Source organism: Hemitrygon akajei, chromosome 1, assembly GCF_048418815.1.
Source record: "Hemitrygon akajei chromosome 1, sHemAka1.3, whole genome shotgun sequence".
Lineage (NCBI taxonomy): Eukaryota > Metazoa > Chordata > Chondrichthyes > Myliobatiformes > Dasyatidae > Hemitrygon > Hemitrygon akajei.
The window spans coordinates 192,896,672-192,921,314 of NC_133124.1; the positions used below are offsets into that span (position 1 = coordinate 192,896,672).

The following is a 24,643-nucleotide window of genomic DNA, read 5'->3' on the forward strand; positions in this document are numbered from 1 at the left end:
ATTCAACTAGTAAAGCCTCAAGATACTCCAGTAGAGTTGTGAAGCATGACTTCTGTTTCATAAACTCTTATTGAATTTGTCTAATCCCATGAACACTTTCCAAGTACATTGCTTTTGCATCTTTCAGAACGGATTCTAGTTTTCCTTTCCTACTACCGACACTCTTTCTGCTCCATAATTCCCTGTTTATTTTCTCTTCCTTATTTTATAAATTGTGGGGCCAACCTCCATTTCTTTTTAGGAGCCGCTCACAAGTACAAAGAATGACTGCCAATGCAGGGCCAGTTCTTCTGGGATGTAGATTCTCAGGCCCATGGAACATGGTAATGTCTCTAGCACTGTTCTTCACTAACAATGATTTCCTTCATTCCTCCCTCTTTCTAGCCTCTTGGTTCTCTCCATCCTTGTATATTCAACTACTCTGCCCTTTCTTTGCAATTTTTCATATACAACTGTAATTTCTCATACTTCTGACCACTGTGTCCACTAACCTTTTCTCTTTTCACATCTTTACAGAAGCTTTGACTGTCAGGTTTTATGTCCCTGCTAGTTTACTCTTATACTCCATCTGCCCCTCTTAATATCTCCCTCACTTAATAAATGTTGCTGTCTTCCTTTGCTGAGTTCAAAACTGCTCCTAATCTTCAGGCTGGCTGCTTTTTATGGCTGTGTTATACGCTGGCGTTCTGGGTTTAATATTATCTCTAGATACTTTCATAAGCCAAGCTTAAACCCTCTTTCCTGATTAATTTCTGTGCTGACAGGAATGAACAATTGTTGTAATCAATGTGTGAATTTGTTAAATATTATCCTTTGCCTGTACAACTCATTTAGTAAAGACCCTGTCATTGCCAATTCATGATTTACACTTTTTGTGGATTCAGAACCTTAGCTACTGCACTCTCCATCTTAATGAAGTATTCTATTCTATTATCCTTTGTTCTCTCCCCCTTACAGAATATTGCACAAGATATCTCACCCTCTGCCTGCTTATCTTTATCTAATACCAAGAACTAGATCTGACGAGCTTGTTCTCCTCTAACAAAGAAATATGATTACGATGCAATAATTGTTATTTATCTGCTTGATTTGCTTTGCACAGCTCTAAGATGAGTGAAACTCAATGCAATAGACTAGTATTTGTGTCGACATTTATTCCAGGCTTCGTAAATGTATAATTTGGAGAGTAAGATCCCCAGTACTCTACTGCAAGCAAGATATTGAAAAGATGATTAGGTTTCCAAAAGAGTTCTGTGTCAAGAACTAAAAAATTCTTTCTAAAAGATATTACAATTCCATTCTTCGACAGTCAGAAAGTACTTTACTTTATACCTATGGTAATAACTTTTTGCTTATTGGCAGTCATGATTATAACCATGCAACTTCATTGACTAGAGTCAAAAAACCTGTAAGGTCCATAATGCAATAAAGAATACACAGAGTCCTTCAATACCTGGTAGAGAGGTTTTCTTCATTTATATTTCAACATAAGTATAAGGAAGACTGAAACAAGACTGGGTCATTTGGCTTTACTACAAGATTTCATCACAGATCAATTGTTTAATGCAAGACACTTCCCACCATTAGCCATGTATCAATTGATGCCCTTAATATCCAGAAATCTACTGATCTCTGACTTGTATTCACGCCATGTTCTCTTTATTAGGTACTTCCTGGCCTAATAAAGGTTTGATGTGTTGTGTTGAGAATGCTTCTCTGCACACCACCATGCATGATTATTTGAGTAACTGGCACCTTCCTCTTCGTTTGAACCACTCTGCCCATTCTCCACTGACCTCTCTCGTTAACAAGGTATGTTGACCCACAGAACCGCTGCTCACTGGATTTTTTTTGGGTGTTTTTCCACATCATTCTCTGCAAACTCCAGAGACAGTTGTGCATGAAAATCCCATTAGATCAGCAGTCTCTAAGATACTCAAACTACCCCATCTGGCAGCAAACATACATTCCATGGTCAAAGTCACTTAGATCACATTTCTTTCCTGTACTGATATTTGGTCTGAACAACAATTGAATCTCTTGACAATGTTGCTGCCACATGATTAGGTGATTGGATACTAGAATGACACTTGACACTTGATTGCAAGTGAGTGGATCTCTGTGTGTGTAATTGGGGAGTAAGGTCATGGTATTTAATTGCAAACTTAGGTTTTTTTTGCCAATTAAAAGAGGAAAATAATAAAATCCTGGTGATTATAGCAGCTTACAGAGTGTGGGCTCAGTTGGAGATCAGCTGCAGTATTTGCAAATTTCACACTGCCAGACATTAAATGTTTCTTATTTTTTTCTCTTTTAACAGGGTTTCTGGTATTTACAGTGAAATGTTATATGCAGTTGAAAAAAAGTATTAAATGCCCAATGAAAGCTAGAAAACGTAAATCTTCTGTCAGATTGTCTTTTATACATTCTGTGGCCACAAATACTCTTCTGCACATCACTGTAGTAACACATAGTTATTTGAGTTACTGTTGCATCCCTGTCAGCTCGAAATACTCTGACCATTCTTCTCTGACCTCCCTCAATAATGGTTTTTCACCATTCTCTGTAAACTCTAGTGATCAATGTGCATGAGAATCCCAGGAGATCAGCAAGTTTCTGAGATACTCAATGCACCCCATCTGGCACCACCAGTCATTCCACAGTCAAAGTCACTTATGTAACAACCTGGCAAAGATTTTATTGCTAAAGTCATAGGGCATTGCATGCAGTGGTTTACTGTAAAAGCACTGTGTTTTCTTCTGGTAGTGCTTGGGTTACCATCAAAGATAAGGGATGATTAGGAATGTTGTGTTATCCAGTCAGGATGGTGGAACTGGGAGAAGGTTCTAGAGAATGCTGGGGGAGAAGTTTTGTGATGAACATAGAGGTGGGTCAAGGTCTTTTTTTCAGCAGGAGATGGAGAGAGAAGAAGATTGAGAGAACTGGCCATGGGATTTGATCCGGCGGGTGTGCGTGATTTGATGCAACCCAATAGGGGGAAATTCAACCGGGGATCGATGAATAGGAGTGGGTGTCATGAGTACATTGGACACAACGGCTTTTGGAAGATTTGAACTCCAACCTGTGCATATTTGACTATTTAATTATGATGGGCCCTTCTGTTTTTTTTCTTTAATAACAATTTAGTTAACATTCAGAAATATATGTTCTTTATAATTGTATGCCATCAACAGTCTGTTATTTCTTGCCACCAGTTGATTGAACAGGAGCAGTAAACCACACAGTATTCACACAGATCGGGGTTCGGGTGGGTAAGACATCCCAACCTCACGGGTTTGATGGGACCCAAGTCATACACACCCTAGACAGACGGAGTCTGTGAATGGTGGATGTCTCACTGCTGAACTCGGCTGTTAGCGAGGGGCTAACGAGCTGCATCTCTACAGGCGCCCAGTAAAAAGAGATTTCATGGAGGGGGCTATCATCCTGGATTGAATTAGTTGAACATTGTGTAATTGCTCTAAGAATTGATTAAGTGGTTTTGTGTTTAAACCTGTGTTAAACTGTGTTAACCCACAGGGATTAAACATTGCTGCAATTCAAAGAGATTACCCATAACTAATACTTGGTTCTGAGTGGGGTGGATCTGCAGCGCAGGTGAATTGTTGATTGGGTTTTAAACACTGTTAAAGTATTAGGGAAAGTTGCATTCATGGAATGGCAGGTTGAACAAACAGCGGGCCAAGATGTGGTTTTAGTTCAGGCTAGCGATGACGTGACAGGAGTGTTCAGAGCAGTTTTTGGAAAAATGCAAGCCCATCCTTGGCCAGATGATGAGCACAAGTGAGGAATTGTGTGGTACACCCAGTCCAAACCTGTTATGTTATGGTCTGAGGAAGTAGCTAAAGTGACGGGAAACCCAATTGTCCCAGAATGTCTGAAGCCGAGATGGATGCTCTGGAATACCTACTGGGGTATTGGTGGGGCCCGAACTGCAGAAGCAGTCGGTTGTACAGGTAAACTGGTGACAGTGATTATCAATAATACCTCGGAGAGGGAGGTTGCCCTCAGGCAGGGAATGCTGATGGCGCTCCTTTTTCTGGTGACTGTAATGTCTAGTTTTCCTGTGAGACAAGCAGGAGAGAGAAGGGTCTCGGCCCAAAACATCGACAGTATTTTTTTTCCCCCACAAATGCCGCCTGGCCTGCTGAGTTCCTCCAGCATTTTGTGTGTGTTGCTTGGATTTCCAGCATCTGCAGATTTTCTCCTGGATCAGGAAAGCTGACAGCCAGGTCATTCAACTTGGTGACTCCCTAGTACCTGGAGGTTGGAAAAGGAGACTGACGGAGAAGATGTTAAAGTTCGAAGATGTCTTTTCTACTGACGAGATTGATGTGGGTTGTTCCAAGAGTACTCGCCACACCATCCGAATGACAGAGGACAACCATTTCAGAGAAGGGTCTCGGCAATTAGCAGCTGCAGAGGTGGAAGTTGTTTGTCAGCATCTGCTGAAACAGAAGGAAGGTGGAAATACCACTGAGTCAAGGATTCCTCATGCGTCACCATAGTGGTGGTGAGAAAGAAAAATAGGAAGGTATGAATGTGTGTTGACTATTGGACACAGAACCGACATACACAGCCTGAACATATACTGTTCTGAGGATCAAGGACACACTGGCTTGCCTGAGTGGAGTGAAGTGGTTCAGTGTGCTAGACGTAAGGAGTGGGTATTATCAGATACCTATGAGTGAAGCCGACACAGAGAAGAGAATCCAAATGCCATTTGGATTCCCTCAGTTTGAAAGGATGCCCCAGGGCATATCAAGAGCAGCAGCTATCTTCCAGCATGCCATGGAGAAGACCATTGGGGATATGAACTTGCTTGAGGTACTGGTGTACCTGGATGATCTCACAGTGTTCAGGTCCACCCTAGAACAGCATGAGATGAGGCTACAGAAGGTGTTAGGTCACCTGAAAGCTGAAGGGTTAAAACTGTAACCGGACAAGTGCCAGTTCTACAAGATGTCTGTCAACTATGTTGAGCACATAGTCTCAACAGATGGAGTAGCTATGGATCTAAAGATAGAGGTGGTGACACATGTCCAACGCCCAAAAATGTAAGTGCTCTATTCTTGTTTCTTGGACTCTGTGGGTACTACTGGAGGTTTGTGAAGGACTACTTCAAAGAGAATCACCTTTTGATTAGCTTCTGAGTGGTTACCCTCCCCTGGGGAAAAAAGGGAGGAGGACCAAAGGAGAAGATGGTAAAATTTATCTTAACCCTTCAGAGCCTTTTGGGGCAAGATGGGATGCAAAATATGAAGAGGACTTTCAGTTGCTGAAGGAACTGCTGACAAAACTATCTGTGTTGACTTTTACAAACCCTCAACTGTTGAATATATAACTGCTCCTTTATCCGATTTGCACAGTGCTGGGCCACTTGATCTCGTATATAAGGACTTCCTCTCCATAGCAACACTGCGAATGTCTTGGTGATTACCGATCACTACACCAGATATGCTCAAACCTTTCCTACAAAGGATCAGAGGGTCCGCTGTGGCCAAAGTGTTATGGGAAAAGTATTTTGTTCATTATGGCTTTCCCAGATGGATACACAGCGATCAGGGAAAGGACTATGAGAGTAGGTGCATACATTAGTTCCTGGGTATGCTTGGGAGTCGAGAAGTTGAGGACTACCCCTTATCACCTGCGGGGTGATCCCCAGCCTGAAGATGTTCGACTGGACAGTGCTAGACATGCTCGAAACCCTGGATTATCAGCAAGAAGAGCAAATGAAGCCAGCATATTGGGCATCTGGTCCACTGCTACAACTGTACACAGAATAAGCTATTGAATACTTGCCATATTATTTGATGTTTGGGCACAAAGCAAGATTGTCCGTCGACCTCTGATTTGGGACCGGAGAAGGAGACTTGTCACAGAAGACCTATCTTAACTATGTGTCTGAGATGAGGCAGGAACTGCAAAGGGCTTATGAACTAGCAGAGGTCTCTGCTACCAAGCAGAATCAGGGAAACAAGAGGAGATACGATCAAAAGAGTAGGTTCTCCCAACTGATGCCTGGAGACAGAGTTTTCATAGGGAATTTGGGGTTACCAGAGAAGCAAAAGTTGGCAGACCGCTGGGTGGTTACGCCTTGCATAGAGGAGAGTCAGATGCTAAGTGTGTCAGTTTTTCAGGTGAAACCCAAAGATGTGAATGTGGCTGTCAAAATTCTCCATCGGAACTGCCTTTTACCTCTAGGACGAGAGGTACATGTTGGCCCAGAGCCTGACATGGACCCTGCACCTCGTAGGACGACTCTATGCTGAAGTGGGAGAACAGAAAGACAAACAGTGGGGAGACCTGAAGGGGACCTAACCACTGAATGTTGTACGGGCTCAGAGGATGAGAAAATGGGGGTGCGGTATATGTTACCTTATACAAACTCCTCAATAGTCGATGAAGAGATTTCTGAACCTCCCCACGCTGATGCCGATGTAGCAGTGGTGGGGGGAGGGGGGGTTGATGACGAGCAGTGGACAGGCAGGCTTGCGGCTAGACAATGAAGGGAAACTGGGCTCCAAAGTAACTGGGGGTGAAGCTGAGCTCAGTCAAGCGGCAGAGGGACCAGTGTTGCCGGAAGGCACGAGTAATGGACAGAGGGAGGAAAGATCTCAATGAGTGTCTGAGACTGAAGAACTGGATGATGGAATAAGGAGGTCTCAAAGAGTCAGGAAACCCCCAGACAGGCTGGCCTATGATGCCTATCCCCCCAGTGAGACATGTCACTACCTTTTACAAATGGATTGGAGGTCTTGATATCACAAAATTCCTCTGAAAGCTGTGTTATTAATGATGGGTTGATAAATTTCAAAGTCATGATGACATGGCTATTCTTGGTGTGGAGAGAGTGTAACACCCTGGTAACGATTGTACTGCTAATGTCATAGGGTACTTCATGTAATGGTTCTCTGTAGAAGCAGCGTGTTCTGTTGGTAGAGTTTGGATTACCATTAAAGACAAGGGATGATTACGTACGTTGTGCCATTAATCAGGATGGTGGAACTGGAAGAAGGTTTGAGAGAACATTGGGGGAGAAATTTTGTGACAGACACTGAGCTGGGTCAAGGTCTTTTTATTGGCAGGAGATGGAGAGAGAGGAAGCTAGAGAGAACCAGCTGTAGGATTTGATCCTGCAGGAGCGCGTGATACGATGGAGCCCAAGAGGGAAAAGTCCACCGGGGAGCGGTGAAGAGGAGTTGGCACCACAAGCTCATCAGGCACAACAGCTTTTGGAATATTTGAGCTCCAACCTGTGCACACTTGACTGTTTATTTGTGATGGGCCCTTCTGTTTTTTTTTTCTTTCTTTTCTTAAATAACTGTTTGGTTAAGCTAACAATCATAAATATACTTTCTTTATAATTGTATGCCGTGTACAAACTGTTATTTCTTGCTGACGGGAGCTTGCATAGGAGCAGGAAGTTACCCAGTATTCACACAAATCGGGTTTTTGGAAGGGGTGGTGTGAGACATTACAACCTCAGTGGTTTGGCTGGACCCAAGTCATATCCACCCTAGGCATACGGAGTCTGATAAAGGTGGTTTCCTTACTGCTGATTCCGGTGGCTGTTAGCAAGAAGCTAACAAGCCACATCTCTAGAGATGCCCAGTAAAAAAGGGTTCCACTTAGGTCCCATCACTTCTTCTCCATCCTGATGTTTGTCTGAACAACAACTGAACCTCTTGACCATTTCTGCATGACTTTATGCACTGAACTGCTGCCACATGACTAGCTGATTAGATATTTGCACTCACAAGCACGTGTACTTGCCTAATACGCCAGACACTGAATGTACATTAAAGTCTAAAAGAGGGAAAAAAACCTCTTAGTCGTTGGTTTTAGTTACATAGTGCAATTTCCATGCAAGTCTGGAGAGCATAGAAAATGGACAAGAGAAATTGCCGCACATTTGTGAACTGAGCATTAGGGAATTGGAGGAACAATTGCACTAGCTCATTTAAAAAATAAAAACTGCAGATGCTGGAAATCTGAAATGAATGAGAAATGTTGCCAGAGCTCAGCAGATCAGGCAACACCTGTGGAAACAAAGCTGATAATTAAAGCAGAAAATCCTGGAAGCACTCAGCAGCTCAGAGAACGTTTATTGGGAGATAAAAAGAGTTAATGTTTCAGATCAGAGACTTTTCTTCTATTGATAAGATGGCGTTTCGGCTCTGAGTTTCGAAACTGAAACATTGGTTCAGTTTCCTTTTCCACAGATACTGTCTATTTCTGTTGTTTCAGATTTCCAACATTGGCAGTTTTGCTTTATTTTCAGCAAGGAAACTGAAGAAAGAGTTTGTGGAAGACAGTCTTCAACAAAGCACAGGCATCTTCTTTACCTCTCCACCCATTCTATATCTCTAACTGTCAAGTTGCCAGTTCTACTTGCATTTGACTGTGTCAATAATTGCAACAATAACATATTCCCACCTGCTGCTCAACAAGTTCATTTGACTTATCTATTATTACTACCTATTAAATGCTCCCAATGGCATGCATCTCAAATTGCCTCTGACCAAGTCCAGCTCCTGGCCTTCACACGTGGTTTGGCTACTAAGACCGACAGATGGGGCTCATCAATCATGGTTGGCAGCTCATCTAGAAGAGGGAAAACTCTGATCTCAAACCCCCGCTGCCTTGCGGAAGCCTTTGGGAGTAAACCCCGAGGGAAAAATCTGGAGTTGGAGTTCCTACAGCAGTCCTATGTTGAATTCAACGCTGACTGGCGACGGTGCTGGTACCAAAGTGTATCGGTCTCAGCCGTTCCTTTGGGTGTATCAGATGCAGAGCTTGCTACAAGGGCAACAGCTTGCCCTCCATATCATACCAACCAGGCTTGCATATCTAGACAGCTGGGATGCAACAACCCTGACTGACGGAGTTAAGTTAAAGTTAGTTAAAGTCTGTTTCGAGCCTTATAGGCTCATCAGGCCTGTGCTTATGCCGGTTTCTGTGGCATGGAGCGACTGAAAGTACGAGACTCCCACCCACCCCACAGGACGCCGGTCTATCGCGAGGTTAATCCCCAGCATTTTGCTGGCACCCATTTTCAGCTGGGTGGACTGGAGCAATGTGTGGTTAAGTGCCTTGCTCAAGGACACAGCACGGTGCCTCAGCTGGTGCTCGTACTCACAACCTTCAGATCGCAAGTCCAACGCCTTAATCACTTGGCCACGCGCCACACTCCTGACTGACGGAAGCCTCACACAATTCGGCATTCCAAACAGTCCCCTCTCATCTGCCATACCTACTCTGCATACCTGCCTTATAGCTCCTCTCATATACTTGACTCAACCTCATTCCCATTGTACATCTATTCTCTGACCTAAATTTGCTTAAAATCTCTCCAAAAGCATGAGCAAATCTCCCAGAAAGGATACTGGGTTCCTTCTGATTCAGGTGCAACCCACCCATTCAGACTGTACAAGTCCCAGCAATTTTTTGAGGGCAGCAATCGCTAATAGCAGGGTTCATTCATTTAAGATGGTTAGAAGAAAGTTTAGGGGGAGATATCAGAGTTTGCTGGGGTTTTTTTTTTTACACAAAGATTGATAAGTGACTGGAACGCATTGAATCTCTTGTAATCTGATCAAGTCACCCCTCAGCCTCCTTCTCTCTGGGGAAACAAAAAAAAGCTTATCTAGTTTCTCTACATAATCAGATTCAGAGACAGGTTTATTATCACCCGCATGTGTTGTGAAATTTGTTAACTTAGCAGCAGTTCAATGCAATACAAAATATATAGAAGAAATAAATAAATAAATCAATTACAGTGTATGTGTATTGAATAGATTAAAATCATGCAAAATCAAAAATAATATATATTTAAAAAGTGAGGTACTGTTCATAGGTTCAAAGTCCATTTAGGAATCGGATGGCAGAGGGGAAGAAGCTGTTCTTGAATCACTGAGTGTGTGCCTTCGGGCTTCTGTAATGCCTACCTGATGGTAACAGTGAGAAAAGGGCATGCCCTGGGTGCTGGGAGTCCTTAATGATGGATGCTGCCTTCCTGAGACACCGCTCCTTGAAGACGTCCTGGGTCCTTTGTAGGCTAGTACCAAGATGGAACTGACTGAATTTACAACATAATTAGATTTTTCCAATCTAGGGGACATCCCGATTGATCTCCTTGGCATCTTCTCCAGCGCAACCATTTTATTGTGTGGTGACCAGAACTTCACACAATGCTCCAAATAGAGCCTTAACAAGTGCTTTGTAAAATTCCAACATAATACCCCAGCTCTTATATTCTAAACCACAACCTAGGGGGGCAGGCACGCCATATGCCTTATTGACCACCTGCCTTGCTACATTCTGGACAAAATACATTTGGACACCTTGCACTCTCTGTTCATCAACATTCTTTAGTGCCCAAAATTGTTTCAGAAAATTGTTTAATATTTGCAGAAATGAGAGGGATTATCCAAGATGATTATTCCTGGGGAAGGATCATTCCTTCACAAATCAACAATTACCATTTCCCAGTGCATTTTCCTCACTTGCTTGGTTCTCCTTTCCCATTCCTTCACCCACCTGGTTCCATCTGCCCATCATCCCTTCCTGAGTTGGTTGCACTTATCATCTTCCAGCCTCTGTCTCTACATTCACCTTCCTCTCCTCTCCCCTCCTCACACAACCACGGTACATCTACCCGGGTGTCTACTCCTTATATTGCTCCACTGCCATCCACCAGCATTTGTCTTGACACTCAGCCCTCCTGGCTACATCTGCCCTCCCTTCATTCTCCGTTTTGCCTGGTTCCACCCATGACCCACCAACCTGTTCCACAACTCCCTCTTACCTCTGTATTCTGGCTTCCTTCTTTCTGTACTTGTAACCCTGATGCAGGCTCCCAACCTGAAATGTCAACCATCTCTCTGTCTCCACAGATGCTGCTTAAGCCACTCGTCCTCTAGCATGTTTTGTTTCTTTTGTTTTTAAATTCCTCACCCACGTCTCGGTGACTGAGCCAATGGCTTGCAACTGTGCTGCACCTTGACAATGGCTTGACGAGTAGAGTAAGGCTGCTTACGTTTTCTGATCGGAGCTTCTTGGCGGGGCATCCTCCGTCGAGAGGGTGAAGCATGTAGTATAGGCGAACCTTGCTCGCGTGCTTCCGACTCTGCAGAAAAGACAGTAGGAACTGCATGAACTCCAAAATGGAATCTGACATCAAGACATGCTCTCTCTTTGACCTCTCTGCTTTGTTTATTCAGCTCTGGGCAGTTCAATCTAGTACTCTGTTCAACACATATCACTTTTCCTTTCCTTTCTGTGGCAGAAAGAATTACTCTCTCTAGCAGCACGGCCGTCTATCACAAAGTACACTGCAGATGCTGTGGTCAAATCAACACGCACAAACAAGCTGGAGCAACTCAGCAGGTCGGGCAGCATCTGTGGAAACGAGCAGTCAACGTTTCGGGCCGAGACCCTTCGTCAGGACTGACTTCGTCCGTTAGTCTCAAGAGAGAATGGATTTACAGTTTCCAGGGTTGTATGGGAGACCACCAGTGTCATCGCAGAGCAATGTGTGGTTAAGTGCCTCACTCAACAACACAACACGCTGCCTTAGCTGAGGCTCGAACTAGCGACCTTCAGATCACTAGACCAAAGTCTTAACCACTTGGCCACACGCCAACACTGCTTTCAATAGACTCACCAAGGATACTGAACTGACACTCATAGCTTTAGATGTGTTGTGCTCTAGGGACAGTTTTCTATGCTGAAAGTAGAGTTGAAGCGCTAATTACTCCTGTTGTTTGAGCTAATTGTACATGGTGTTCTCATTTTATTGTTTTACATTCTGCTTTTAAGGTTTTGATAGCAACAGACTTGCTGAAAATCACAACCTTGATGACAGCTGCAATTATAAGGTAGTTAGTTGTGGGTTGTGCTTCGAGTATTGTTTAGCCACTCCAAATCAGTTGACCCGATTGGCAACATCGACTTCAGAAAGTAGGAGGAGGGAGAATAATGTTAATTACAACTGTTGGCAAGGACTCAACTTCTTAAATTGGTTGTGATGGTGCTCAACCTGAAGTTCATAATGTATTTATTATCAAAGGATGTATAAATTATACAACCTTGAGATTCGTCTCCTCACACAAAACAAAAAATCAAAATAGAACCCATTAAAAAAGACCACCAAACTCTCAATGTGCAAAAAAAACAAATCGTGCAAACAATAAAAAGTAAGCAAATGACATTCAGAACTGAAGTTCACAAATGATAACAGACACGAAGCCAGTCATCACTTCAGCCAGACCAGAAGCCCATTAGTTGAGCGGAGACGAGTAAACTCGCTGAGCAGCAAGCTGAACACCCACCCGTCCCTTGCCTCCAGCCCCGACATCCTGACCTTTCCAACCTCCCTGTTGGATTGCTTCAATACGCTCTCAGGCCTGGGCTCCACCGCCTCGATTCAGCCCACACTCAACCTTTCTAATTCCCTGTGATGAGCAGAACTGCAATATCACCCTTTGCCCAAAGGTACAAGTTGCTATTCCCATTGAAGCCGCACAAGAATTCTACTGCTACAAATTTGCTGCTTCAAGCTGGTGTATAATTGAATATCTTCCCTGAGCAGAAATTTCCCAGGTCAATGAGGGGTGCAGAAGCACGAGCCTAGGGCAGCATCAGGCATATCTCAGCCTGGAAAGCTGCCAGTTCATTCAAGCTCAACGTGGCCACATGAGTACTAAACACACAAAATACTGGAGGAACTCAGTGGGTTAGGAAGCATCTAGGGAGGGAAATGAACAGTTGATGTTTCAAGCCAAGACCTTTCATCAGGCCTGAATGATAAAGGAAGGGAGCACCACTATCTCACAACCAGTGGTATACACTGGAGTAGAATAGGGTGGCATATTGTTTCATATAGGAGAGCTGCTCCCTCACAGCTTCAGACACCCTGGTTCAGTCCCGACCTTGGTCACGTCTCACTGGCTTGTTGAGCTCATTTACACTCCCAGTCCTTCCCACTCATGCTTGTTCAGGGTCTACAGATGGTCAGTAAAGTTCGTTCTTTGCAGACAGAGCCCAACTACTCCAGACCCCACTGACACTCCACTCAGATACCCCACTCACATCCCCCTCACACAACTCACTCACATCCACCTTCCCAACAAACCTCACACACCGTCATAACAAACACCTCACACAACACCCTGCCACTCACCCCTCACATATCCCACTCACACTCACCCTCTTCATAACCCCTCTCACAGCCCCTTATTATGTCTTATAACTTTAGGAACTACTCTAAGGAAAAACAAGGAAGCTGGACACTCAATGGGGCTTCAATGAGGCACTCAAAAATGACATGGTGGGGTGATGAACTACGACATTCACATACTTCTTACTTACAACCTGTAATAAATTCACTACATTCCTCCTTACTTGGCGATAAACTCCAACCCAATGTGGAATACATCTCAACTATAAACGTACACACATACTGTAGAATAGAGACATTCACAGCATAGTAAACTTTAAATTGTCCCATTGAAGCGGGGGCAGGTGAGACTTGCCACTGTGAAACAATCTCAGTTTCTGGGACCTACTCCGCAGTGGTTGTAGGAGTTGACTCTGGGACTGCAGCAAGTGGATCTGAAAGCTCTGGATACCTTTCTTCTGGACGTGTTGGCATCCCAAACGGTGCATGGCAAGCTGCTCGATCTGCTCATCTATCCCAGGTCACCAGACAAATCTTCAAGCTAACATTTTTATTTGACCACGCCTAGATGACCAGCATGTGGTTCCTCCAACACTTTAGCTCTCAGCTTGGGTGGCACAACAACTCTCAATCCTCACATAAGGCAACCCTCTGTAAGGGATAAGTTCATCCCGACACTGGTAGAAATGGGGAACTGGAATTTCTGCTGCACATCCCAGCCACTTGGGGTTACCATGTAGCTAAGGCAGTATGGGGTCTTTTTTGATTAACCTTTGGATCATCTCTGCTGTAACTTGGAGACTTTCAATTTGTATTGATGAGATTTCATCAAGAGGAGTGTCCAGTTTTGTAAATTTTTCAGGTGTATAATATATACTTTTTTAATCCTTGTGCCAATAGTGCAACCACAGTAAGTAATGCTCGGTTTAAAGTATTCACACTTCTTGTGTCATGCTCTGAGCCCGTAATCCTTTTAACACTGCTTGAGATTTTGGAGGAGTTCCTTGTCATCCTCACTGGTAACAATGATATCATCCAGGTAACCCGGAGGGTCTGGGCAGCTTGGCAGCAGCTGGTCCATAGCTTTCTGCCAGAGTGCAGGTGCAGATACTGCTCCAGAAATAGGCCTATTGTCGTGATAAAACTCTTTGCACATGTTTGGACTCTTCTTCACTTTCCATCTGAAGGAAGGACACTTCTCTGAAAGGTTTTCCTCTGGAAAGGTATCCTCTATCCTGGGCGGAGGATATTGATCTTTCAGTACTGCATTGATGGTGACATTAAAATCACCACAGATCCTGACAGATCCATCCTTCTGGGATACTGGGATCACTGGTGTTACCCACAGGCTCCACTCAACTTGGAAAGAATACCTTCAGCCTCCGTGCAATCTAGCTCACTGGCTACATTAACACAGATGGTATAAAGAGCTGCTCGAGCTTTGTAAAACTTGGGTGTGGCATTCTCATTTTACTTTATTTTGGCCTTGATATGCTTGAGTTCCTAAAGCTGAAGTCCTCAGCTAGCAACAACACTCCCAGCTGCAATAGGACATGGATGCAGGTGCTTCAACCAATAAACTGACACCAGAGCTCGGAGCCAACTGCCTGGTATAAGCATTAAGTTGGAAGGATTCATGTCATCTTATCCTGGCCATTGAATGGTTCATCAGAGGTGGTGCAGAGACCAGTGGCTCAGGTACGGCTGGGGCTTTTAACCTCTGTAGCAGATGGACTGCATCCTCTTATTAAGACCTGCTTTGCAAATTAAAGATCATCCAATTCAGTGTGTATTCACACCCCAGCCTTGCAATTAACTTGTCAATCAACAGGCTGCACTGCTCTGTGCCTGGCACAGGTATTCAAGAGGGTTCTCAGAAACAGATTTCCAGGCCTTCTATGGTTTAGATAAAACGCTCTCATAATAAAAAGGTTTTCAAGCTATATTCGGCAGCAAGCAATTACACTTCTACCAAAATATCACTTAGAAATGGCATATAAAATTATATTCAAAGCCTGTACCTTCGTTCCAGCCCTCCCAGATCAACTAGCATTTTCTTCAATAACTCCCTATTCAAGAATAACATATTGGTTGGTTTGTAAAATCACTGAAAAAGATTAGAAAGCAACTCATTTCTAATTTTCATTTGGTATTTTGTATTACGTTATTGCTGACATCTCTGCCCCTTCTTAATATAGAGAAATAAATGGAAATTTATTAACACTTGTACAGAAGAGAAATCTCTACACGCTTTATCAACACAAATCAGTTTCATTCAAGTGATATGGAATAAAATCACATCAGTGAAACAATGAGACTAAATTATGCAAATTGAAACCATAACCGATTAAACGCAAATAGTCTTTCATATTTGACAACTTAAACTGTTTACACTTCTCCAGTTGTAGAATAATGCAAGAATAGATTATAAAATATCTTAATATAAATTTATTATGATACCTCATTCTGGCACATCATCCATTGTCAAGTTATCAGGGAGCTAACATTGTACTTGCTGGGATTCATGCTCCATTGCCACGGTAACCTCAAGCACAAACAAATGAGGGATTAAACACAGAAATAAAAACGCTTTTTGTTGGAGAGCTTCCACTGCATCATTAGCTCTGCAAAAACCTCACTGTTTTTCTTCCTACATAAATGTACAATGAGAATTTATAGAGATGATGGAAACCTGTCACACAAAAGTTAATTCATTTCAACCTGCTACTGAAAATTAATAAATGTGGAGTCCCGTTTGATGGTCATTGAACCAATATGTTCGTTCATCTTTTTTTCTCTCTTTCTTTCTCTCTGTCTCTCTTTTTAGATGCTGCTTTGCCTTCTGAGTACCTCCATCGTATTCAGTTTTTATTATAATGTTTATCTCATGAACAATCACAATAAGCTGCCAGAGACAGAAGAGACTGCGGGTGCTGCGATCTGGAGCTAAAGACAAATTGCTAGAGGAACTCAGCGGGTCGAGTGTGATCTGTGGAGGGAAATGGACAGGTGACATTTTGGATTTAAAACCCTTCACGTCTCACTCAACATCAAGAAAACAAAAGAAATAATAATTTCTTCAGAAGGCGGAGCTCGGGGGGGGGGGGGGGGGGGAGGGTAATGGCGACTCCTCTGCTTGCATCTTCGGAAACAGCTCTCTTTCCATCTTTAATATCTCTATTTTTCCCTTTCAGGGTACTTTTGAAGACCCTGACCTGGAGTTACACGCTGACTATGGTTCTTTGAAGGAATGGGACCCGCTCTTGGGGTTTCACAACTAGCCGTTGTATGGCACGCCAAGAGGTCAGCTGAACAGCTCTGCTTCTGGACCAAGCTTCTGCTTTGCTGTCCAAGCAGAAGACCGGTGTGTCGTGTGTCGTGGGAGAAGGAAGATCTAAAGCCCAAGATCTTTGGGCACAGAGCTCGGAAAAAGTGACGCAACGGACTTTTAACATCGTAAACCAGTGAGTTGTTTGTTATGCCTCCCCCCTCACTGTGAAACAGAGACACTGCTTTCTCCCTTACTTGGGAGAGACAGAGAGCCTGTGGTATGTCAAATGCTGGGTGAACTAGTAGTCTTTGGAGAACTGCAAGTCCGTGTCTTTGCTTGAGTGCTCGGTGGTGGGTGCCGATGCTTTTTTTTGCCGGTTGGGGGAGGGGGGATTGTGCTAACATGCAGGAGGGAAGGCAGCTAGGGGGTACTAACATTTAAGTGGTTCTAACATTTGGGTTCTAACACTTAAGTGCCATTCACTCTTTGGGAGCACTCCTCTGTTTTTCGTGGATGGTTGTGAAGAAAAAGCACTTTGGGATGTATACTGTATATATTTCTCTGACATTAAATGTACCTTTGAAACCTTAATTGACAGCAGGAGGGCAGGAGGTCTCGAACAAGCCCTACTATTCATAGATTGTGAGGTAGTGGAAAGGTCTCCCGTTTCAAGTTTTTGGGGATGAATATCACCGATGAGCTCTCTTGGTTCGTCAACAGATCTTGGATGATAAGGAAGACATAAAAGAAACCATACTACCCAAGGTGCTTAAGGAGAGCTAATCTGCCCCAAAAATTGCTGGTGAACTTTTATCGTTGTGCGATAGATGCACAGATTGACAGTGTGCTATCTAGCTGCAGTAAGACAGATCACAAAACACTCCGACAGGTGATTAGGACGGGTCAGCACATCACTGGGACTCAACAACCAGACCTGAAGACAATCTACAACTCTCAGAAACTACGGCGTACTCATGACATCATTAAAGACCCATCCTATCCTGGACACTGTCTGTTCAGTCTCCAAAAATCAGAAACATCTTAGTCAAGACAGTAAAATTGGTAAGCAGCTTCTTCCTGAGGGCCGTTGTGCAGCTGAATAATACAATTCCAGGCTTGCATATAGCCTTTGAGTATTATGGACTATCAAAGTCACTTGTTGCATGTAAATATGGATTTTTAAAAAAAATTAAGACATAGCACATGCATTGCAAATACCTGTTTTGCACGGACTGGAGATGCAGAGCAATCTCGTGTTCTCAGCAATGACAATTTCTATTCTAGTCTATTCACCTAGACCGAAAGATGGAGGGAAGCTGGCTAGTATAAATATGTGATGGGCAGGGCAAGAGCTGGCAAGTGATAGGTGGATCTAGGTGAGGGGGATTAATTGCCGATGGTGTGAGGTGAGACAGCGACAGAAGCTGGGGTTTGAGAGGTACGGGCAACCAAGGGCTGTGGCCATGCTGTATCTCTCTGAGTCTATGACTTAGAGAAAGCAGGAACTCTGTCCTCCCTTGCTGTGATACAGATCTGAGTAGAGAACTTCAGTTCGGAGTCTGGCATAAACACTACAGACAGTGTGGTTCATTAAAGCTGGCTGATGGAATTGTAAAGGACAAGAAGACAGAGCATGGAACCAAATAAGGGAGGTGATCAGTTTAGAACAGTAAGGGGAGGGAGATGCTATTTAGTACACTGTTAACTCCAAAACCATTTGGACACCTGGAAAATAAACTTACAGATAAATCATAGAGGTGATTTCTCCCAATCAGCGATTGAGAAAGCTTACAAACCAAATTGAAAACTTGACAAGTTTAGTTTCACAGCCTATGCATGTAACATCACTCGGTACGGTGGATGCAGTCAACTGTGCCAATCCTTACCTCAGAATTCATCTTGTAAACTTCTCTAGTTGTTAAGGCTTGCAGAACAAAAAGTGGCGTTGCCTGTTTCCAGAGCCAACACTGAATAGACTTTGACATTAAATGACAGTCTCACCTTGTGGGAAAATTTGTGCTCTGAGGCAGATGCATGCATCTACGTAGTGACTTTTCCAAGCCCTCACATCTAAAAAGCTTACTACCAATCACAGATTAACTAGAGGATACCACGGATGCTGGCTCAGTAAAATTCCCCATATCCATGGTAGGTGTGTGAGCTCTCCCTGGCCAACATCCTCAGCATCAAGGCTGTGGTTACCTATCCAGTTCGGATGAAAGACACTAGACACCCCAACAAAGACTCTACTCTTATTTCTATCGTAATGAGGAGGACTCCGAGGGATGACAGCATGACAGCTTAGAAACAGGCTCAAGGGCCCACTGAATCAATATAGTTACCTTCATCCTACATTCCCCTCCCCCCTAGATTCTACCACCCACCCACACACCAGGGGCAATTTACAGACTTGTATGTTCTTGGGAAGTGGAAAGAGTCCAGAGAAGCTGAGGAAAACACACACCATCACAGGAACAGCATGCAAATTCCACACAAACAGTACCCAAGATCAGGGTTGAACCTGGGCCTCTGGTTAGGCAGGAGATCCACAGTAGGTTCTTCTGCATTCAAAGACTCATTTGAAAAGAAATTCTTACTCACACGTGGAAATTTTTTTGCATGTGACTGTTCAAACTAGAAAAGCCTCCAGACTAGCAGGAGGCCTCAGAAACTTTGTTGGGAACAGGCAGAAGCACAGGGAGATCAGCAGGAGGCATACATTAGCTCCTGAAGTCCCCAGCCATAGGCTCAATCAAGCAGGTCCTACACAGGACTTCCCAAACAGCTCAGAGCCTACAGAATGGGAATGGAAACAGGTCATCCTTGATCGCGGGGAACTGCCTCAAGAGTGAAGATACGTAGTAGCCAGGGTGAAACTTTCACTTTGAAGAGGATTCACTCCTAATCAGCTTGCTGCCTTGAATATTTGCGGAGAACACCATCTTAAACTTACAGAAAATAAGTAGATCGATCAAGATGAGAAACAGGGTTGCATGTTTGCAGACCGGAAGGACAGTCCTACTACAACAAATATTCATGCATACTAGCATTGACCAAACCTGTTACTGAAAGAGTATCAACTGTGATATTGATTCGACATTAACAAAATATTAGAAGATGGCAGCCTCAATGGAGAGAAATAAATGGTCGACATTTTGGATTGAGTACATTCATCAGGACTGGAAGGGGGACAGGCAGAACCAGAGCAAGGTGGTGTGTGGGGGACGAAGGAGTACAAGCTGACAGGTAATAACTGGGATCAGGATACATGTCTGTCGACTGTCCCACCGGCTCGCCCAGACACACCCAGTGTCCTCCTTGAGAACCTATCTCTGCCACTGCTTGCCGGTTCTTCAACCACGTGATTACCCAGACTCGCTACCATGGTCATGTCTCTTCCCTGGAGATTTGTCTCCATCACCCCCACCCCCATCAGATTCCTCCTTCTTCATCCTTTTATCTGTTCCACCCATCACCGCTCAGCTTACCTCACGACATCTCCCACCAGCCGCCTACCTTCTCCCTCACCTGGTCTACCTGCTGCAAGCTTGCAATCCTCCTCGTCCCCACCTTCTTGCTCTGGCTTCTGCCCCCTTCTTCTCCAGTCCTGATGAAGCACCTCCCTCTGAAATATTAATTATTTATTCCCCTCCAATGATGCTGCCTGATTTGCTGAGTTCCTCCAGCATTTTGTGAGCGTTGCTTCATATTTTGGAATCTGCAGAATCTTTTAATATTTCTGGTGGGGGGGGGGGTGGTTGTTGAAAATAAGAAACAATGTAATTTTTTTCTAAATTTTGTGGGTTTTAGGACTATATTCCCCTGAACATACTGCCTGTCTCCACTCCAAATGGCCTAATTCTGCTCCTACGTCTAATGGTTGTTCTTGAGTTGCCTTCTTAAATAACCACAGTTCTTGTTAGTAGGACTCTGCAGAGCAGTCTGCTGGGCACTTGTGGATTTTACTGATACATGAATGGTAATACTACTGATGTCAGGATGGTGCATCCCTTGGTGTAGTCTTTGAAGTGGTGGTTCTTCCCAAGAACCTGCTGTTTTCCATGCACATGCTGGAACTCAGGGCTTCGAAAGTTTCTGTTAAAATCTGCTCATGTTTAATTCACCATCCACGTACAGGGCCCAGCAGAGGGGTCAGGATGTTGGGGGATACAATTGACAAGGCAGTTTGTTCTGTGCCATGGCAGAGCACAAGATGCTGTGGAAATCAACAGGTCAAGCTGCATTCACGGAGAGAAATGGACAGTTGACTTTTCCTTCCGAGACCTTTTGTCTTAAGAAGAATCCGAAAGGTTGAGTGTCATTACACTACAGAGTTGCTGTCTGACCCATTTAGTTCCTCCAACAGTGTAGGCACTGCTCCAAATTCCAGCTTTTGCACACTTTTGTGCCTCCCATTTTGTTCCTCTTCTGTTCCATGATCCTGGTAAAATTCAGTGTTGCTGCAGGATGAATCATGAGCAGCAAACAAAATCATATCAGATGAGTCACCCCTAACAGAAACTATTCCAGACAACCTTTGCAGTGAACAGACTTACTGCATCATACCATTAAGAAAATCAAAATTGATGACAAGCTGTTGAATGTGACTTACCCTATTGTTATACTGTGACTTTTTATTTTGTAGACTTGACTAATCCTCGAGCACCAGCAGCATTTGACAGTCTGGTTGATAGAGCTGAGCCAAGCCAAATCAAGGAATGTAGGACATGTTCCAGGGAACAGTTTCCCTATGTAAAACATTATATTCCTGCTACACCATCTGGCGACTTTCTAAAACTCAATTTTCCTCCCTGAATAATGGCTAGACTGACCCAACATCTTTGCCAGCATTGCCATTGCTTGGATAAAGAGGCAGAGGCAGCAGTATAACTGTTGTCCCGTAGTTATTACCCTGTCACTGATCTGAATTTAATTTGTCCTGAAGTTTACAGAATGAGAACACATCCTCATTTGTGTAGGTACATGTCTGGAATATAGAATTGGACATTAAAAGGGACAAGGAAAATTTCAAACTCACTGACACTATGTTGTCTCTCTAATCTTGGGACTCATTAAGTCAGAGAAGATCCCTAATTAGCAACTCTGCTGCGTGCCTGCTGATCCTTGTCTCCAATCAAACTGGGTCTTTGTCACCTCTAGTGTACTTAACAGTGAAGTCCAATTTGACATCCATAAGAACATACTGCTGATGAATGACACAATGGCAATAAGGAGTGAGACAATCCTCAACAATCATACACCATCAATTGGTTAAACAGCCAATGAATGATTATTGAATTAATCATTTATTGGAGATGAAATGTAAGTCGTGAAACTAAGTGGCAATTGAGAGTTCTGTTGTTGTAAGTTCAGCTGCCTCCACCTTCCCAGTCTTTGCCACGTTACAGCCTTTCCTATAAGATTAAGGAATTTGATTGACATTCCAATGTATCATCTGTCGGAATGTTTGAGGTTCATGTTACATTGTTCATTCTCAATTCCATAGGCCACAGAACATTTCTCCAATTACAAAGTTTCCTGAAAAAAAAATTAATATTAATGAGGACTTACCCCAGTCAAAATTTATAATGACAAACTGTCGGGAGCTGCCAATGTGCTTCCTTGCAAATGAGTGATTTGTTGCCCTGACCATCTGTCACAATCATGAAGTTATGCTGCAAAGTTTTTGCAAGAATATGTTGTTTTATGTCAAATTGTTAAAGATAATGACCCACAAATTCAACCCCACTGACTGACATCCTGACCACCAAACTCCCGAATCAAGACTCTTTTCTCACCCCCACTCCCGAGGTACCAACTCCAAGGGGCTACACCCAGCCTCCCCGAGACCCAATCAGCCTTCAGAACACTAGCACTCGTTTGCTCTAATACGTGCAGTAACAGTTCATCCACCAACAATCAAAGTATACAGCAATAAGACATCTGCAACTTACCATCATACCACAAGGAAGCAGCATTCATCATGCAAGGACCCCACCATCCAGGCCATGCTCTTTTCTCACTACTGTCATTGGGAAGGAGGTACGGGATCCTTAGGTCCTACACCAACAGGTTTTCTTCTTCTTAGCTAATCACCCCAACTGGGGCTGACAGCAACTTGCCAGAGTTCTCTATCATGGGTCAGTCTTTCACGTTATCCCCAGGTGTAGCCCATCTTCAAAGATCCTTCGTCTCAGGGATGAGGCCTTTGGAGCTTCTGTTGGCATTTCTGTCACTCTGAGATTTTTATGGGAGGGGGCTGCTAGCCCCATACCCAAACCTCCTCCCTTCGTAGCTAGGCTAGAGACCATCCATGGCAGAGTTCACTCACCTCTACACAGAACTGATTCCACAGCCTTTGGGTTCACTTTTAAGGACTCTACAATTGATTTTCTCAGGATTATTTATTGATTTATTTATTTATGTATTTATTGTCTTTCCACACTGGTTGCTTGTCAGTACATTTGTTCAAAGGTTCATTTATTATCAATGTATATACAACTCTGAAATTCTTCTTCTCCAGATAGCCACCAAACCATGAAAGAAATGAAAGGTAGCTTTTCCATTGGTTCTATAGTATTTCTTTGTTCTACTGCTTAATCCCTACAAAAAATTAATCTCAGGGTAGTATATGAGAACATCTACATTCTTTGAAAGAAATTTACTTTGAACTTTGCAGCATACAATTTCTAGACCAACTTTGCTGTGGACAATGAGTGAAAGCTTTCATTGACACTACTTTTTTGGTTGAATTTTTCCATTATATCTGAGCAACATCCGTTCCAGTCTTCGTGAACTGCATGTCAACAGTAACATCCCTGACATACAACAAATATGAAGTGGTGGGAAGTGACTGGGCACTTGATAGATGAGGAATGACAGTGCCAATTTAAGGAATGTTGCAGAGATTTACAGAGGTTTAGTTAAGACAGAATGAAGTTGTTCCCTGCTTTGTTTCTGCTTCCCCAGGGGGCTACATGGTTGAGTAGCCAACAAATTACTCTTGACTTGTTACACTGCAGGAGGAAAAGGGCACTGTCAAAAGAGATCAGTTGAGGTGAGATCTGCTCACAATGCTCTCACTGCATTGACAGTACTGTTTACTTATCAGCTGGCTGGTGCCTGTATCGAGAACAGTCATGCGTGATTCTGTGCAGGATAGTTCCTGAGTAAAGCATTTCGCTGTACTACAATGGCTGCTCTATCTGGAGTCATGGAGGAGGTTATCTAGCCCACGAAGACGATACTGGAAATCCCAGTGTTATGGTGATTTGCATTTGCGGCAGATTCATTGCTTTAGAATAGTTCCTGAACTCTACTACAATGGTTACTATAACTGAAGTCACAGAGGAGAACATCTAGCACGTGAGTACGATACTAGAAATCCCAGGGCTGTAGTGATTTGCATTTGCGGCAGATTCATTGCTTTAGCAAAGGAGGCTGAGATTGCAAAAAAAAAAAATGTTTTAGCACAGCTGAAAGAAATAATTCTCCTGTGGGGAGGAAAGGGGGAAATGAGTGAACTTCAACCAATCAAATGAAGGGTGTAATTCCCAATAATTGTGCCCAAGGGATTTGCTGATATTCCTGTTCTAGCACTGATACTAACTGCTACACTTACACATTCACATCAGTAAACCTCCTCCTGTACTTTCAGATGCTAAGGAATTTTTCAGAACTATTCTGCTCAACATATTCCTAAAATTTACTAATCGGGACAAGAAGCCTAGAGTCTAGATGAAGGGTCTTGGCCTGAGACAGTGACTGTCCATTTGCCTCCACTGATGTAGTCTTTAACCAATGAGTTCCTCCAGCAGTTTGTTTTCTCTCTTGTTCCATATTCCATTATCTGGATTCTCCAGTGACTCAAGAGAAGTTTTGCCTTCTTCCTCGTGTGGTGGGCCCACGACTGGAGGAGCTGTGGACAGATCCTGATCAGTGTGTGGAAGCTGGGTTTGGACAAGGTTTGGTGAAGGTAGCCTCAGATTGTGGGATGTCCCTCCCTGTGAGTTTGTGCCCACTTCAGCTTGCACTACCTAGCCACCACATCACAGGAGCAACGTGATCGCATTGGATGCGGAGCCAGTTCAGGAGGATGGTGCCCGGCCCAGAACATTTCCTCTGTAGGAAAAGATTATCGTCCTTGGATTGGAGGTGGTAGCGGGAGA

At 43.6% G+C, this 24,643-nt stretch overlaps 1 protein-coding gene across 3 annotated transcripts in view; it reads right to left on the reverse strand.

The window, feature by feature from the left end:
- The window catches only part of zmat4a (zinc finger, matrin-type 4a), a 288,459-nt gene that overhangs the window by 226,567 nt on the left and 37,249 nt on the right, over positions 1–24,643 (reverse strand). For 2 of the 3 annotated variants that reach the window (XM_073058194.1, XM_073058214.1), the window contains exon 3: positions 11,063–11,152. In XM_073058194.1, coding sequence (XP_072914295.1) covers positions 11,063–11,152 — 90 coding nt within the window. Of the gene's footprint in view, positions 1–11,062; positions 11,153–15,664; positions 15,743–24,643 lie in introns of those variants that run through there. The other variant, XM_073058204.1, reaches the window with a different exon arrangement.